The 19,822-nt window shown below is 36.9% G+C and overlaps 2 protein-coding genes across 6 annotated transcripts in view; both read left to right on the top strand.

Annotated features, from left to right (window-relative positions):
- Positions 1-19,822, top strand: part of CaBP1 (Protein disulfide-isomerase A6 homolog CaBP1) — a 386,104-nt gene that overhangs the window by 174,763 nt on the left and 191,519 nt on the right. The gene's annotated exons all lie outside the window — the stretch shown is intronic.
- The window catches only part of Lpin (phosphatidate phosphatase LPIN), a 114,442-nt gene that overhangs the window by 58,987 nt on the left and 35,633 nt on the right, over positions 1-19,822 (top strand). For 4 of the 5 annotated variants that reach the window (XM_069836143.1, XM_069835970.1, XM_069835801.1 and 1 more), the window contains exons 3-5: positions 5,994-6,830; positions 12,286-12,539; positions 17,564-17,641. In XM_069836143.1, coding sequence (XP_069692244.1) covers positions 5,994-6,830; positions 12,286-12,539; positions 17,564-17,641 — 1,169 coding nt within the window. The remainder of the gene's footprint in view (positions 1-5,993; positions 6,831-12,285; positions 12,540-17,563; positions 17,642-19,822) is intronic. The other variant, XM_069835876.1, reaches the window with a different exon arrangement.

Genomic DNA, 19,822 nt, shown 5'->3' with positions numbered 1-19,822 from the left:
ACTACTTCAGCGCTAGTTTCGCCGCTTTATTTACATAGGAATATCTCTTCGAATTGTTAACAAGGTTGAGATCACTCTTAATTTTACTGGATGTGTTGCCCCTGGTTTTATAAATTTGGACACAAAGTGTCTTGCAGCCCCTCTGAAGTTGGCACCTACGTTTGGTGATATTTATTTGCATATCACGAGATTCGTAAGTTGGTTTACAGTTGAAATATCCAGAACTACCTCAGCGCTAGTTCTTGCCGCCCCTCTGAAGTTGTAGATGGAATATTGTGTTAGCCAAGTTTAATATCAATACTACCACAAAAAATTAACTCTTAATACATATAGCCTATCAAGACTTATGAGGAAATATTCTGGAATACAATTATACGAAAATAACGTTTGACTTGGATAACAGGAGCTGGAGTAATAATTGTGAAATCTAGCAATGCACTATTATTATAATTACGTAACTTGTATCACCGAAATGTAAATTAATATATGATCGTGACGAAGGTGAATCTAGAATGCGGTAATAAAACAATTTTTATGCTTACAACGAGGCCCAGCATCACACCGGAAGCGGAAATACTACACCGATGGCGCATGCGCAAAAAGAGAGCCGAGGGTGACTTTTATCGTCTCGTCGCTTAAACAAGGGATTTCGTATATATAACTACTGCAAAACATTTCCCATTGTATAGTTACAGGCTGTTTATACGTCCATAGCTTATTCACGGTTTATTAGTAAAGTTTTCTGTCTCAACTCTGCATAAGTCTAGTATAAAAACTATACACGGTTTCATGTTTATACGTGGTATTTATTTAAATACTTCAGTTATTGCTAGAATATGGAAAAGCTTCAGTCCAAATTGTTTGACTGTTTTCGATACGCTTATACAGATATTTTTACGACGTGTCTATGCCTCTGTTATTTAAATATGGGAGTCTGTGATGGCGCAACGCTTATTGTGTTGTCCAGCTTCGAGTGTTGACTCAGAAGGCAGCCCGCTGTCCGCCTCCTACCCCTAGAGCTTTTCGGGCGAGCTTCTAAATTTGGTGAATCAGAGCTGAGCTCTGCCAAATTGCATCACTGTTTACTACTCCTCCTAGTATACCCAAGTGGATGTGTGACATGCCTTTGTACATGTGAGAAGAGACATTCAACACTGCAGCACACCCATGTGCGAAGCAGATGTGCGCAGCTGCTTCTGAGATTGCTGTGTGCAGTTTATTCGATCACATCCTGGATTACGATGATATGAAGCAGAGAACGTGTTTTTTGCCATATACCTACAACAAACATAATTAAAACTAATTAAATACATGCATAGTATTAAAATAATGGTAATTATATTGAAATAATTTATTTTCAGCATATTTAATAATGAAAATGTAGAATGTTGTATCACAGACATACTAGTACTAAAATTATTATATTTCATGTACATCATTCCCCGATAAATTGACTCGTAGATACTGAATATAAATAAAATCCATCCAATAGTTTAGTAGAAATCGCTGTACACAGACAGACTAGTACTGAAATTATTATATTTCATGTACATCATTCCCTGATAAATTGACTCGTAGATACTGAATATGAACAAAATCCGTCCAATAGTTTAGTAGAAATCGCTGTACACAGACAGACTAGTACTAAAATTATTATATTTCATGTACATCATTCCCTGATAAATTGACTCGTAGATACTGAATATGAACAAAATCCGTCCAATAGTTTAGCAGAAAGAAATTGCTGTACACAGACAGACTAGTACTAAAATTATATTTCATGTACATCATTCCCTGATAAATTGACTCGTAGATACTGAATATGAACTAAATCCGTCCAATAGTTTAGTAGAAATCGCTGTACAGAGACAGACTAGTACTAAAATTATATTTCATGTACATCTTTCCCTGATAAATTCACTCGTAGATAATGTATGGCACTGCACCCAAAGACAGATTTTCACTATTTTATTTTGCGCATAATTTCACACTTTTGTATAAATTCGTATGACTCATAATATTTTATAAATCTGCAGTAGAAGGGCGTATTTTACATGGAGTTATTTAGGTGAATATTAAAATGCTAAGTAAGTACTCGAATGGGAAGCTTTTATTTTCGTTGTAATTATGTGATTGTGAACTTAATTTCATGTGCACATTTTCAGCTGCGAGACAGTCTGCTTAAATTTATTAACGGAAATTAAATATTTCCACTGCGTTTTTCTGTTCTATCTTAATCTAAATCAAAGTATATAAATATTATATCAAGAAAGCACCGACAAATCTTGCAGAATCACATTCTGCATACAGGTGCTGCTGCCAGATGCTAAAGGCTGCCAAAAATCTGTCATCACACATGCGCAGGACCTTCGAAGGCTGCACTAACGTGTGGTGAGGAATACCGAGTTCAACAGTCCTGTAGACTGGCTTAAGGAGAAGAATTTAAATTTCTACTAACTTTAGACATTTTCATGTATATAGGTACATATTGTACGTTGAGAGATATGCCTCTATATGTGAAAAGAAATGCCTTATAATGCTGAAATATGTATCATCGTTATCATCTTATTTACCTTCAGCTTAGACTTACTGTCATCACTACTATAAAAATATTGAGGGAAAGAGCTGTGAACCATGCGAGTGCGGAAGTATTTCATACAGGGTGTTTAAGATAAAATGTTTATATCTGTAGATTTTAAACGGATAATGCGAATGAAATTCTGTTTGCAGGAGGATGCGTGTTAGAATGGACATTAATTTATTGCGGACAAATGAAGGAGATTTAAATATTCACTTTCTTAAAAGTTATGGTATCTGATATAATTTATAATGAAACAGTGTATTTCTGTTTCGTGTTAGATTACGAAACAAGGCTTTGAAATTGGTACTTTGTAAGAATAGTATATCTTCTAATGTGAACCCTTTCCTAGTATAGTTTCTTATTGGGGTATACTCTTTGCTGTAGAGACTAAATAACTGCTCAGCTTGCTACTCTTTTGTTTACTGCATTTTCGATAATATGATGCTGTATTTTTTTTTTTCGAATAAATTTTATTCAGCTTCCTCCAACTGAAGGCTGCCTAGAAGACAAAGCTTACCAGAAAATTGTTGTTATAATGGAAAAAAAAAAAAAATAAAACAATGGAGAAGAAAAAGAATAAGAAAGAGCACAATTAGAAATAATTGAAAAAACTAAACAAAACATCATTAATTCCAGAAGAAACATAAAATTTCCTAGTATCTATAGTACATTAGAAGACATGCTGTTCTTACAATAAGACTTTCAAAGCGCTGGTTTCGTACAACGTTTAATTAAAGAACCCATGTTTATTAGAATTTGTTCACTTTCGTATCACCTCTAAGAATATTTATTTTTTTAATACTGAAGTCACATGATACATCTATTCATATATCTCGGAAGATACTAATTTTACAACTTTATTAGACTTTGTTTTCTTGTTTGTATGAATACCTACTATAGCTATGGTTCCGCTATGGCGATCATCGCCGAGTTAACAACGCCGCTCGATTAGCTCTACATGTAAATAAATGAAGCTGGTTTCTTTACAAACGTCCAGCGCGTGTTGCAGCGATCTGCGCTAGCGTTTATCGCTTTGGATTGACTTGGCTTCAAATTGACAGCGATGATTGTAGCACAGTCTAGTTCTCTAGTATATACAGTCACGAAGCTCAATACGTAGTAAATATGCATCCATAGGTAGTTGCTAACCACTAGGATCGCTACTATCGCCTCATTACAGACAATGCGAAATAGTACCTGCATAGCCTATTGTTCCTAGTACCCTCAAAACTCAAGCTTCATGACTGTATATACTAGACTGTGATTAATTCTCAAAATATTGTTGTTCACGTCCGAAAATGTGTTGCTGCGAAATTATATCTGTATAAATGACTGTGATTGTAGTTCATTTAGAAAACAAACGAATGATGATATAAAAATATGGCTGCAAAACATCGTGTATTTAGCAATTTCTCATAAATAAATGTTGAACTTTAATTAACCATGTCTCTAATCATCCTGTCTGTACGAAACGAGTTCAAAAAATACAAAGATATCCACAAAAATGAAATGTGGAAGTGATGAAATTGTATTCAAGATTGGTGAAATATTGTATTTCAACAAAGGTTAGTTCTATGTATACTGCAATACATTATAGAAAGAGTAATTAAATTATCTATTTTTAAAGACAGTGTTTATGAAAAAAAAAAACTGAATTTAGTGTTGTTAAAGCAGGGACGTATATATAAAGTATCAAAGGAATATCTTCCCCGAAATTCCAACCTTTAATAACGACGATTAATATAACCAATTACTTGATCATTTTAAAATCCTAATGAAGTGTGTTTTAGAACTAGTTTTAAGTTGAATAACTTGGACATAAGCTTGAATATTGTAACCACTGTAATTTAGAACGAACGATGTAATTAATTTTGACACAGAAAACTCGCTCGGAAAATAATATAAATATATGTACGTCTGTATTTAAAATGGCATAAATAGAACAATGTAGCTCACATACCATTTAGCTCTTAAGTCTTCACTACAAAAATAAGCCTCAAACTTGTCTCCAACCTCGAATGCTAATGATTCAGCAGAATTTTTGCCTCCAAACTTAGTTTGTGCTATCTAACTTTCTGATGGCGTAATCCTTTCGATAGAAAAGACGACGATGTTCGCTGTAAGGAAAACAGCTCAGCTGACGTTCACTCGCGATGATCGCCATAGCGGAACCATATACATATTATATCACTGATGTCTGTTTAATAATATTCACTCTATCCTACCGACCATCTAATAAAACATGGTTGTTTGTCGAAAATATATTAAAAAGGGATTTTAGCTTTAAAGTTACGTTATTGTTGCAATTCTTATGATTTGGTAGCTCATTCGCTTAAGAACTTGTGTATTTCAGGATATCAATCTGACATATGTGGTGCATACGAGTAATTTTCAGTAGACTGTTAAGGGGAGAGGATGGTATTTTTTAAAACTTTTTCCTATTTGGTGTAAAATATTAATTTTTTGTATATAGAGAGCTCATAGCTGTGGCAACTCAACCAAATAAAAATATTTTGCAAAAAAATTATTTGGGGGCCCAAATTTGAAAAAAAAAAAAATATATATATATATATATATATATATATATATATATATATATATATACCCAATGCAGGATTGTACTAAAACCGATATATCTAAACCGTTTTTAAAGATAGATTCAAATAGTTTTGTGCAATGTATTTGCAAAAGCATGATCTACAAACTGTCTGTAACAGAATTTTGATATTAGTCCCTACGTTTGTAAAATAAACAATTAAAATTTAATAACAATTTTCTGATTTCCTTTCTTGCAAATAAACGGACGTGTTTTTAAAATGAAATCAATTAACAAAACTCTGTTACAGAGAAAGGGTTCCTAATAGTATAAAGAATGTGTGTTCTAAATTTCATGCATGTATCTTTAATAGTTCAGAAATTATATTCATTTTGGTCTGGCAATGTAGCAAAAAAAAAATGAAGTTACTGGAAACCGATAAAAGCTGGCGTGTGATTTAAAAATCCATAGCGCAGGAAGTTTAAAAATGACGTCTCAACATCCGATAAGGGCACAAATATCTACAAAATGTTATGCACTGCATTCCACACATATCAAAGGGTATTTTAAAGAATTTTTTTTTTTGAAAATTTAATTTACCGGAAACAACAATAAAAGTGGGCGAGTGATTTAAAAATCCATAACGCAGGAAGTTTTAAAATGGCTACTCAACACCCGATAAGGGCACAAATACCCACAAAATGTTATGCTATGCATTCCACACATATCACAGAGTATTTTAAAGAATTCTTTTTTTTTTTTTTTTTTTTAATTTACTCATTTTTCACCAAAATATATCATCCTCTCCCCTTAAGTTGCTATGCATTGCTTTTATGTGGTGTAAACCAAAAATCTCTTTTTTTGTGTTGTTCACAGGTGGACATAGAAATTAATGGCGAAGCACTTGACATTCACATGAAGCTTGGAGAGTCAGGCGAGGCATTCTTTGTGGAAGAAGTGACTCCTAGCGAACTAGGCGATGATGAAGACATTCCATCACACCTTGCCTGCTCTCCGATCCCTGACGACGATTTTATCTCCCATTTCCATGGAGGAGGTGCAACCGTCACAGAAATCAGCAATGTCGACTGGCATGAACAGAACGTGGATGTATTAGACCGCCCACAACAGCACAAGAACAACAGCAGATACGAAGAACCAAAACCTGAAGATTCTAGTCAAGAAAACACTGCAGAACAACCTGTGGTCGTAACCTCTGGTGCTTCTGTTCCAAAGACGTTCTGTGCGGAAACAGTTAACAGTGACAACAACAAGTCCGAGAAAGTGCGTCGAATTAGTATTGTTGCAGCTGATTTCCGACCAATCTCTCTGATTGTTGAGGATGATGTTCCTGCTATGAGGAATGATGAGGGCCTGTTAGTAGATGATGCTCTGGATATTCAGAATGCTTCAGAAGAAAATCAGGAACAAAGTCTGGTGCGGAAAGACTCGGGGAAAGAGAATTCTGCCCCAGGAAACGACGATCTCTTGAAGCCTAATTCTGGAGGGAAGCGGAAGAGACGCAGGAAGTCTCTGATGAAGAAGAAGGGGGCAGGTCAGAGGAAGAATGGTGTAGGCTCAAATACTCAACCAGAATCAAATGATGGAAATGGAGCTGGGAAGAGTTCCGCAGCTGACGACGTGCCAGAGCAAGGCATATTCCAGATTGAAGATCTCAACACACAGACTGATGATGGATCATCTTCACAAGAGGTTAGTGTAGAGCTTGTTCTTATTGATAAGCACAGAGCGTATTCCGAATCTCAGCGCTGAGCAATCTGATGGCATCACGGTGTTCCAAATTTCACCGATGGAGTCACTGATGCTTCACCGGTGCCATCAGCTTGCAGAGGTGGTGGCAGTCTCCATCTGCCGCCATCAGTGAATCTGATTGGTTCTTGTATAGGGCGGGAATTAGCAGACGAATGACATCGTGCACTGTTGTGTCATGGCGGTGTGTTCTGCTGTATTGTTTGTAAAGAGCACAACGTAAAAACAATATGTTAATGGCTTATGAGCGAACATGTCAACGGACCAGTTATTACTACCGGTTCAAGAAATAAATTGTTTATGCTGTCTTTTCTTTGAATGAGATGGCAGTACGGAAATTTCACAAAATTTTGCTAGCGTAGCACAGACAACAACTTATACAGTCGCCATGACAGCCATCGATCCTTCCAGCAGTTTTGTTCCTATTTCGCTGCAGCGTGGCGTCATTGTTGTCCACCAGTCCGGTGAGATTCGGAATACACTGACAGGAACGCCATTTTGTAGTGCTTTAGCAATAACATGTTTAGCAAGACTTCTGGCTTCTGTTGCATTCAAACAATTATAGAATACGATAATTTGGTCCAGGGAGCATCCGTTTTTGGTGCAAAGATAATTCGTTTATTAATTGAAGTTACAGAATGGCGTTCCTGTGCTTAACATTTAATCCACTTTTTGACTCCAGAAAGGAAATTTCACAAAATTTTGCTAGCATAGCATAGACAACAACTTATACAGTCGCCATGACAACCATCGATCCTTCCAGCAGTTTTATTCCTATTTCGCTGCAGCGTGACGTCATTGTTGTCCACCGGTCCGGTGAGATTCGGAATACGCTGACAGGAATGCCATTTCGTAGTGCTTTAGCAATAACATCTTTCGCAAGAATTCTGGCTTCTGTTGCATCAAACAATTATAGAATACGATAATTTGTTCCAGGGAGCATCCGTTTTTGGTGCAAAGATAATTCGTTTGGCGTGTTTCTTAATTGAAGTTACGAAATGGCGTTCCTGTGCTTGACATTTAATCCACTTTTTGACTCCAGAACCTTTAAAACCGAATAATTTAAGTCTGTTCATCCCTGAAGGTAGCCTTAATTTTCCATTTTCTTATGTCCTTTTCCACATCTACAATCCATCTTTTCCCAGACCTGTTTTCTGCCTATGTCCTCCTGGACTTTGTTAAGGGACACTAAACTGAAATTACTAACTTGCACGATTTTAAAGCTAAATTCACAATACTTTTATCACTGGTGTATCTGGTTAATAATAACACATGTACAACATTTCATCCCTCTATGATAAGTGGTTTGCATTTTATTAATATTCTTAATAAAATATTGTATCGTTTTATACCGGGTGAATCTTCTCATCCTGCGGAGTGAGAAGTTATGCAGTACCGGCGTTTTTAAAGACTATACCATAAACACAGTCCGCTGCATCGTATAACTTTCGGCCGAATTGACTGCTACATACCGCACTGAGCATGAGTGGTCGGAACTACCTATTTATAGGCAAATTCAATGTCTAGAATGTTCTATGCATTCGGACAGAAAACATGCTTTTTTAGAATGTTCTCGAAATACAGGTAGATTATGACAAAAACGTATGTATCCAGAGCCGGTGATTTGAACCCGGACAATCCAGCATGTTAACCATTGCGCTATCACAGCACGTTAACACAGGTCAACATTGTAACCTTATCGGACAGGCTGGTGAATGCGATGTGAGCAGCTGCATTTCGCATCGTCTGTAAAATGCAGGTTTGTCTAGTTACCAATACGCAGGATGAGAAAATTCACTCTTAGATATAAAAAGTCCCTTGCACATAATTTATATTATTTTTAGCTGATATTCACTTATATGATTCTTTATATACATTGGAACAAACATTACTATTGAGTTGGTCCACACCTGTGGAGTAACGGCTAGCGGGTCTGGCTGCGGAACCAAGTGGCCTGAATTTGATTCCCGGTCGGGGCAAGTTACCTGGTTGATTCTTTTCTGGGGTTTTTCCTCAACCCAATATGAGCAAATGTTGGGTAACTATCGGTGCTGGATCCCAGACTCATTTCACCGGCATTATCACCTTCGTTTCATTCAAATGCTAAACAACCTGAGATGTTGATACAGCGTCGTAAAATAAGCTAAGGTTAAGGGAAAACCCCGGAGAAAACCTCAACCAGGTAACTTGCCCCGGCTGGGAATCGAACCCGGGGCACCTGGTTTCGCGGCCAGATGCGCTGACCGTTACTCCATAGGTGTGGACTCAAAATTTAGTCAATCTAACTTCATAAGTATGATAGTTATTGATTTCACTGTTGTGACCCCTTAAATATATAGAACTTGGAAATTTCAGTATAGTGTCCGCTTAAGACAATATTTTAACGTTGAGAAATTCATTATATCTAGGTTAATTTAGGCGCAATACATTTTTGAAAAGTAGACATTTATTTGTGGCAGAACAAGGGAAAACTTGAGACTCAAATTTCCTCACAGCCCAGTTCCATGTAGAAAAACAATACCGGTACTAAAGTTAATGAATAGATTTAGTGAAACAGTTTCTGTGATCCTAGATGGGCAACACTTCCAGCAGCTACTGTGTGGAGGGTGAATACCAAATGTTATTATATAATAGAATACGTAAGTTTTAATCTTGCAGGCCACACCTGTGGAGTAACAGTCAGCGCGTCTGGCCGCGAAACCAGGTGGCCCGGGTTCGAATCCTGGTCGGGGAAAGTTACCTGGTTGAGGTTTTTTCCGGGGTTTTCCCTCAACCCAATATGAGCAAATGCTGGGTAACTTTCGGTGCTGGACCCCGGACTCATTTCACCGGCATTATCACCTTCATTTCATTCAGATGCTAAATGACGTAGATGTTGATAAAGCGTCGTAAAATAACCCTATAAAAAAATTAATCTTGCAAAGTGCAGTGAGTTCGCAGATGCAAACAGTGATGGTAGCAGGGGGGGGGGAGGGGGGAACCTGCTGCTGGTTGCCAAGATGCGTTTGCTTGGGCTCAGCTGTAGGCAGATAGACACGTTAAAATCTTTTGTAATAAGTGAATCTGAATGCTCGTTTCTGATAGCAAACTCTTAAGCTGTTGTTGACAGCTTGACGTCAGACTACCTTCAACTTTCTGAGAATTTACATCCTCTGTCTGAGAATGTTTGGTAATCTCTTTGACATGAGAAGAATAGACTTGTTTGTGATGAATGTGTGTGTGCGTGTTAAAGTAATTTTATTTCTGGAGGAAGAAAGGAAATAGGTTATGGTAGACGAGAATTGGAAGGTCAGTAATTTAGATGTATTGAAGCAACTATGTAGCATATCCTTTGATTGAGACATAACCTTCTTTGTAAAGAAATTTTCCAGAAATTGACGTGACTTTGGGATAAGTAGGCCTAGATTCATGTTGGAAGTTTATGTTGAGAAATAGGGGAAGGTTGTGGTTACAGATGTATGTTGCATTTCTATAAACAAACAACAGACTATTTATCCATATCCGGGAAATCTGTTTATTGAATCACCCATGTGGAGTGGCGTGATGTGACCTAGTTTTTTTGTCGATGCTTCTGGGTCTTGTATCCTCTGTCACCATACTTAAACATTTCCGTTTTAGTAATACAAGGTTCCAATATCAAGCTGTGACCCTTCAGTAAGGAATTCAACTGCTTATCTGTGATGTTGCATCCATTCAAAAGTTTTTGTGAATGTAAGATTGACTTAAGTGTACAGAGTCCAATATATGAAGGATAAAAAAAAATGATGAAGCCATTTCTTTTGGCTAAACTTAGCCTCTTTGTTACCTGCAGTGTTGTCTTTAGAAAATAAATTTTATTTCTCTTGATGTTCACTTTAATATTTGTTACAAAGTTTTATCAATCAATTTTAAATCATACACCAATCACAGCAGTGATGACTCTGGTTACAAGTAATTTACTTCTGAACGTATAGGTCAGTCAGCAAGACTAAAGAAACAAGAATTTAAGGAATTAATTTATGTTGAATCTTTCGTACACTACTTTTAACACTTGAATATTTGATTAAATGGCGATCTTACTCGTGTTAATTATGTAAGCATGTGCGGCTTACAGCTGTTTCGGTGTTACTTCACACCATCCTCAGAGCCTACTAGATCTCGGCTCCATCTCGAACTTCGCTGCCTGTTGTGTGGGTCCGTTCGATTGTTGAAAAGTGTTGAAATGTGGTGTCAAATTCTCAACACACACCATTTGACATCACATTTCAACACTTTTCAACAATCGAACGGACCCACACAACAGGCAGCGAAGTTCGAGATGACGCCGAGATCTAGTAGAGTCTGAGGATGGTGTGGAGTAACACCGAAACAGCTGTAAGCCGCACATTCTTACACAATTAACACGAGTAAGATCGCCATTTAATCAGTTATTTGAATTAATTTAGTCCAAATCAGAATGAAATGTCAAGCTTAAGAAATAAATTGAACAACAAGTGAAATTTGAAGTGCACAGTTTTAATCAGGTGGAACTTGCCGATCGACTGGGGTAGTCCTGGTCAAATGAGATGTACAGTAACTATAATGAATAGTGTGTAATTGGTTTTGTTTAGACGGGTGACGTGAATATGTTAAGAGAAAATCGACGAACTATTAGGGAAAATACGGGAATTTTACTTGAAGCAAATAAAGAGACAGGTTTGGAAGTAAATCTCGAAAAGACAAAGTATATGATTATGTCTCGTGACGAGAATATTGTACGAAATGGAAATATAAAAATTGGCAATTTATCCTTCGAAGAGGTGGAAAAATTCAAATACTTTGGAGCAACAGTAACAAATATAAATGACACTCGGGAGGAAATTAAACGCAAAATAAATATATTGGAAATGCCTGTTATTATTCGGTTGAGAAGCTTTCGTCATCTGGTCTGCTTTAAAAAAAATTAAAGTTAGAATTTATAAAACATTTATATTACTGGTTGTTGTGTATAGTTGTGAAACTTGGACTCTCACTTTGAGAGAGGAACAAGAGGTTAAGGTGTTCGAGAATAAGGTACCGGTACTTAGGAAAATATTTGGGGCTAAGAGGGATGAAGTTACAGGAGAATGGAGAAAGTTACACAACGCAGAACTGCATGCATTGTATTCTTCACTTGATGTAATTAGAAACTTTAAATCCAGATGGGCACAGCATGTAGCACATATGGACGAATCCAGAAATTCATATAGAGTGTTAGTTGGGAGATCGGAGGGAAAAAGACTTTTGGGGAGGCCAAGACGTAGATGGGAGGGTAATATTAAAATAGATTTGAGAGAGGTGGGATACGATGCTAGGAACTGGATTAATCTTGCTCAGGATAGAGACCGATGGTGTTCTCTAAAAGCCATTTGTAAGTAATTGTAAGTTGTTTTGTTGACAGCCCTGCAGCCATCTTGGTGGCATCATGATCAATGATACAGAGGGCACTGTGTACAGCTCCGCAGTGGATTGTGAATCCTGTTCCAAAACACCGATGACCATGTCGTTAGGAACTGCCATGATCGCCAGTTCAGTTCCAGGCAGTGATATTGGTTCTCCGCTAGACACGGATGGGGAACTGGCCAGGATACAGCATGCGTCCACCGAGACTGACTTCCACTTCTTTAGTGACACAGAAGCCACCCCTGGATGTGGGTAAGTTGGCTTTCTAGTACGGGTACTTCTATTTAACGTCCATGTTCAACTACAGAGGCTGTTTAGAGAGGATAATATGGCGACAGTGGAGCCAGGGGAAATGTGAATGTCGGGGGAAACCGTCCATATTTCAGTAAGATCAACAAGATATCTGAAACAATCTGTAGGATTCGAACATTTGTTCTTTGTATTGACAAGCTAACAGCTGGTTAAGATACAGTTGGAGCTGTGGAGTATATAAGCAAGAAAGAACTGATTGTAAGGTTGTGAAATACCGCATCTGTGGCTCAAGTGTTAGCATATGTTGGTTTTCCAGCCAGACAGCCCAGGTTCGATCCCTGGCCAGGTCGTGATGGAATTTTTAATGGGCAAAGCAGACATTGCAGAGGGTTTTCTGGATACTCCTGTTTCCGTCTATCATTACACCAACACACTCCATCTCCCCCCTCAGTACACATATAATCTGCAATACAGGGTGTCCCATAAGTCTGGAACCATAGGCGAAATCTCTGGAATACAGTTTCTTCTTCTTTACAGGTACTTGTAAAGCCAGACTGATGTCGTTAAGTAAAGAGGAACGCATTCAAGTGATTCTGTTTGTTGGGCACCTGCAGTCACAGGGAAGTTGTCCTCGAATTTAATTGGTTGCACCTTGAACAAGCGTCGATTACACAAAGCTGGGTGGAAAATCTTATAAAAAATTGAGAGACGTGGTAGACAAACTGCTCAGTGGACCACGAGTGCTGTGCTCCAACCAGGAGAAAGTCTCGGGGGAATGAGACGCAGCGGGGTAATGCTGTGAATGAATGTTAATGTCATAAGATGTCATAAGGTCACACACGTGGGTGCACGTATCTCTATTGGCTCTCAAAGCACAAACGATAACACTGATACACACATACTTATACTACCCTAGTTACAAAATTAGATCACAGTTAATCTCCTGGTCTTTTAATCCCTCCATACAGGAAATAACATATGTAGGAGAGCGCATGTTTTTAAACAGGTTATAACGGTAATATTATTTATCTACTTCGCTCCAATAGATGATGCAATAGTAAGCACATTCCTTTCACGGTTAATCTCCTGGTTGGAGAACAGTATGCCAACAGACGAGCAGACATTAAGTTTCCTTACGCAAGTTTTGTGTAATTGGCGCTCTTTCATAGTGCAACCGATTAAATTCCAGGGAATATCATTCCTGTTTACTTGACGACATCACTCTGGCTTCAGAAGTGCTTGTAAAGAAGAAGAAACAGTATTTCAGAGATTTGGCCTATGCTTCCAGACTTAAGGGACACCCTATAGTAAAACTAGGCTGGGGTGAAAGTCATGGTAGTAGTGCAGGTTTCCGATGTTGATATAGAAAGAACTTGGGGTGCCAGGCCCTGGAGGCTTATCAGGCTAATTGTCTGTGACGGAATCTAGCTCTATTGGGGACTGAGGCAGGATGGTCCACCTGTCAGATCAGTTTTACGTTGCTGATTCTGGAAGGACTTGGGCTCTGGGTCCCTGGGTCTTAACAGGTTACTCATCTACAGAAGGGACTTGGCTCTATCATGGGCTGAGGCAGGATGGCTCACCTGTCAACGTCGGTTTCGCATAAAGTACCAAAGCAAGTCATAGTGTAAGGACCCGATCCAAGTACAAAGGTAATGGAATGTGTCTGTTGCTGTAAAAGGGAATTTGAAGAATAAATCAATCAAATGGGAGGACATGAACTAAATTGAGGTTATAATACTCTCAGATACATAAACCCCTGGAAGTAAAAACTTAAGTTGATTTTAAATATGTCTTAAAAAGCTTTACTTTGCCATGATCTGTAGTTCGATACTTCACCTACATTTCATTTTTATTTGTCTTACAGTAGATATATTTGTCTTAAAGAATTTACAGTTTCATATTCTATTTTTACTTATGCACAATAGTTATTCTTGTCATAAAAGCTTTTATTTTGTGTTATTTGTAGTTTTACATTGAAATTTTACTTGAAAATTATTATGAAATTTGTTTAACCTGGCTTCAGAATGTTAAAAAAATCTATGCAATGATTAAGCGCATTAGAAGAGGATTATGTTTGGAGGAGCCAGTCTTTTAATTGAGGGAGTTCTGTAAACCAGTATTATCCTGGATTTTTTTCGTAATTGATTATTTAATCATTGTAGTTTTCCTTTGTTCTGTTGAAGAGAAATCTCAGCCTTGAAGAAAGATGATGATGATGATGATGATGATGATGATAAACAAAAACAATAACAATAGCATGTATAAAAATTGATAAATCTTTAGATTATAGTCCATTTCTGCTTCATGTACTATTATTTTAAGTTACTGTTATGTTTGTTAAGGGAGGTGATGGGTGAAAATTCTAACTTACAGTTTTTAACTAGAGAGCTGCTGTGAGATACTGTTTGGTGCTTCTTTCACTTCAGTTGATGCTGAAATATAAAGTGTATCATAAAATGTTGGGATTACATTCAAGAATGCATTCAAAATAATATTAATTTATAGTACAAGAGAGTAAAATTAGATTTTATCCACAAGTGGAAAGTTTAGCGCCTGAGGCAAAACCAAGAGTGTTAATTTCCACGAATGCATAAGATCTGTTTACTGTCGTGTGCTATATACATTATTTTAACCATTACTGGTAGGTATCTAAATTTAATTTGAAATTGTAGGCCTTTTCTTTGTAATGTGTTGTTTATGAAGAAGTTATAAATTGAATGTGTGAATTTTATTACTGCCAATGTGTTGGTTGCCATGGAGAGTGATTTAATAGTAATATGCGTTACAAGAGCGGTATGTTGACGTTTTCATGTTCTCGGAAATTAAAAAAGCTCAACTACGTTTCGCTTTTTTAATTTCCGAGAACATGAAAACAAACATACCGCACGTGTATCGTACATTATTTTGTGCGAAGATCGTTTATTACATACCTGAAAGAAGAATTTCTAATTAGTTGCAATGAAATCTCCATCTTGGTTTCTGTTTAATGACGGCAACTTTGGAATACCAAAATATCTATCTTCAACATTGTTGCTATAAAATGTTTTCTGTGTTTACTATACTCCAGCAGGCCGTGATATACGTCTGTCTTTTTTTTCCCCCCCAGTCTATAAATGCGAACTTAAAACAAACGGTAAGGTTATGTAATGATTTATTTTTCATTTTAATATTTTAACAATATTATTTATATAACATATTGCAGTAATAACATCGGGATCTGGAATCTTGTTGATATTTTCATGGCTTCCTTAATGTTACTTGCATCAGGAATGCAATACGTTTCGTGGAGTAGTAGATTTTACTTAATTTTTGCAAATATTTAAAAACAATAATTAACATTGCAATTTAGGTGAAATTGCAGTGGTAAGTTTCCAATTTATAATTATTACTATGTTAAACATCTCTAAAAATAATATGTTAAAAGCCTAAAGCAGTAAAATGAATATGGCGCTTGAGCGGTAAGAAGAGGGAAATTGTTGTGTGTTACGTTGGGAATACTGAATGTGGTATTTCACACTTACCGCATATTGGTTTTGTGTGGAAACCAAGCAAATACGCACGATCTCGCACAAAAATTTTTTTGCACAATCATGCTCTTTTTGCATACTTACCATCATTGTTGCATGCCATGTAGGTCTAACTTGAAGATACAACACGTTCAATGGTTACTACAGAAACACTGGAAATACAGTAACAGTGCTGTAAGTAAATACTCTACAAACTTGAGAGACAGTCACTTGTAAATTAAAAAAGAACAAACACTCTGACAGAACAAGCTATTACTTCATTTATTAACATTAAAATAATATGTTTTCAATTCAAAACTTTCATACAAAATATTTCTACAATTAAATTTTGTATATTGCAATAGCTTTTTATTTATTTGAACCATGTATACACATAAAAGACAGTCGTATCCAACAATTAAAACAAAAGAATATAAAAACATGATGACCTAGAAAATTACACATTGCCATTAAAAGAATGAAAAATGTTCAGTTCAGAATTCATACATAACTAATTTATATAATAATTAAAATAAAGATATAAATTACGGTATGATTGTGCAAAAAATAATATATAATACACGGGCATTACGTGCATAACAGTCTCTCTGGCATTTAAAAAACTTGGCACAAACGCTTCGTTTTTTCATACTTTCCCTCGCCTCTATTATAGAGCACTTACCAACCTACTATCGCAGTATACTGTATTTTAATCCAGTGCTGTGAATGAAGTCATTGTTTAGGTTATTAAGGACGATGAAATAAAGACCAGTTTAGGTACCCGTTACGGATAAAAACAATAAAAAGATGCAAGTAAATATGATTTTGCATCACTTTTGTGTTACAGAAACTGAATGCTTATCAATATAGGACCACTTTTGTGTTACAGAAACTGAATGCTTATCAATATAGGACGTGAAAATTGGTGGGGGGGGGGAATAATAATTGCTTTGTATTCCATGATCATCGTTGTCATCATAATCATATTTTCTAGTCCAAAATGGGAGAATGAAGCCTTAGCCTACGTATTCTGAAAGATAACCAACATATGTAAATGAAAGAATAAGTGCTGTCAGCCAGGACCTTCATGAGATATCAAACCAGGGTCGTCATTTCAATTTATGCTTGGGGTGGGGCAATTACCCTACCTTGACCCCTTTCAAGTGATGCCTCTGTCTGAAACATATTTTGTAGACATTTTAATGGAATCCGCTGTGTAAAGTTTGCTTAAGGTGCTGGAACATGAAAATGGCTGCAATTTTGAAGCAGACCTAACTCTCTAGAAATTTCAGAGATCTCTTAGATCTTGAATTCACTCTTGAAATAGTCCTCCACATGTTATGATACACTTTGTATACGAAAACAGTAGATGGAGAAATGTGGTGAAGATTTCTTTGCATTAGTCTGAGCTTTGGAAATCACTTGAGTATCTCATTGCAGTCACATTTTAGCTGCAGCATGAATAGGGCTAGCTCTCCATCTAACTTAATCTGAGCTTTTGATTGTTTCTGCCAGTCGTGGTATCGAGGTTCGCAGGATTCCCACCGCCCTCTCCGACACCACCTACGAGGTCTTAACAACTCTTGGACACTTGTAAATAACATTTCTTATGTTTTCATTTATGCTGTGAATGGAGTTTTGCACGTGAACTTCTCTGGCCAAGTTTTCCAAGTGGCAGAGTTTTATTTTCCCATGGTTCCGATGCAAACTCTTATTCTTGACAAAAAAAAAATGCTGTATAATCAGGCTATTAAAAATATCAGCATTTACAGAAAACATTATGAAGCGTAGATTGCATTTACTAACTTGAACGATCAATAGTGTCTGTAACCAAGTTAGTCCCTGCACTAAAACATTTCATAACAAACACCAATGCCATACAGCACAGCAAATTTCTGCACATTTACTCAGCTCTGACATTGACAGTAGCACAGATGCACTGAATTGCAACGTTGCAATAAATCTAAGTATTTGTACTGAAGTGCAGTTGTATATTTTCTTAATCCCCCCTCAAAAAAATAATTGGAGACCAGACTATCTTGGCGGGCACTATAGTACGAGAGTTCCATGCAGTATGATTACGTGATCGGGTCTTGAAAAATTTGGCCAATTGTTGACTTGTAACATTAGTGCATGTTTAGTGGTGTGTGGCATGTGTGTTTTGTGTTACATGTTTCACTGTCACATTTCAGCAAGATCTGGAAAATAAAAATACAAATTTAAAAGAATGGACACGTCACCTTTATCAGTTGTCGTTGTTAGTTCGTTGTTCTTCCAAATAATTTATGTATTCCACTGTCAAGTTACTTGTTCTGTCAGTCATTAGTCATTAGTTTAGTTGTTACGTTCAACTAATTTATTCGTTGTTTCATTGACTTGGTTGTCTGTTCAATTATTACTTAGTTGTTTTCTTAGTTATTTCATTCACTAATACTGATTCATTCATTCATTCATTCATTCATTCATTCATTCATTCATTCATTCAGTGCAGTCTAAACAAGTCAGTTCACTGAGATCAGTTCTGTCCATTCCAATCGTCAGTCAGTTTCACTCCAGTTAGTACAGTCATTCATTCATTTCAGACCATTCCAGCTAGTCAATTCCAGTACAATCCATTTCAGACTTCCATTTCAGTCAGTCTGTTCCTTTCCATTTCTGTTAGTTCAGTCCATTCCTTTCCTGTCAGTTTAGACCATTCCATTCCTATAATTTGTCGGTTCATTTCATTTCAGTTGGTTCATTCCATTTCAGTCTATCCATTCCATTTCAGTCGATCTGTTCCATTTCAGCCTATCCATTCCATTTCAGTCAATCCATCCCATTTCAGTCGACCTGTTCCATTTCAGTCTATCCATTCCATTTCAGTCGATCTGTTCCATTTCAGTCTATCCATTCCATTTCAGTCTATCCATTCCATTTCAGTCGATCTATTCCATTTCAGTCTATCCATTCCATTTCAGTCGATCTGTTCCATTTCAGTTTATCCATTCCATTTCAGTCGATCTGTTCCATTTCAGTCTATCCATTCCATTTCAGTTGATCTGTTCCATTTCAGTCTATCCATTCCATTTCAGTCAATCCATTCCATTTCAGTCTATCCATCCCATTTCAGTCGATCTGTTCCATTTCAGTCTACCCATTCCATTTCAGTCGATCTGTTCCATTTCAGTCTATCCATTCCATTTCAGTCGATCTGTTCCATTTCAGTCTATCCATTCCATTTCAGTCGATCTGTTCCATTTCAGTCTATCCATTCCATTTCAGTCGATCTGTTCCATTTCATCTACCCATTCCATTTCAGTCGATCTGTTCCATTTCAGTCTATCCATTCCATTTCAGTTGGTTTGTTCCATTTCAGTCAGTATGCTCCTTTCCATTCCCGTCAGTCCAGTCCAATCAATCCATTTCATTCCAGTCAGTCCAGTCCAAACCATTCTTGTCAGTATAGTCAGTCAATGTAATTCCATTCAGTCCAATCCATTCCAGTTGGGCAATCCTGTTCATTGCTGTCAAATGAAGACAAGCACCTAGTAGCTTTTTCCTCATTTTATTGTAATTCATTATTTTGTTCCGTAAATTTACCCACTCGTTTCATGATGTATTTATTGTCAGCCACTACTCATTCACTTCTTTTTCACTCACTCACTCACTCACTCACTCACTCACTCACTCACTCACTCACTCACTCACTCACTCACTCACTCACTCACTCACTCATTCATTCATTACTTACCACATAATGATAAATATTCAACACTAATTTCCAAAGTATGG

Source organism: Periplaneta americana, chromosome 1 (assembly GCF_040183065.1).
Source record: "Periplaneta americana isolate PAMFEO1 chromosome 1, P.americana_PAMFEO1_priV1, whole genome shotgun sequence".
NCBI lineage: Eukaryota > Metazoa > Arthropoda > Insecta > Blattodea > Blattidae > Periplaneta > Periplaneta americana.
Note: the sequence above shows the minus strand (reverse complement) of the source record. Positions and strands in the feature narration are given on the sequence as shown.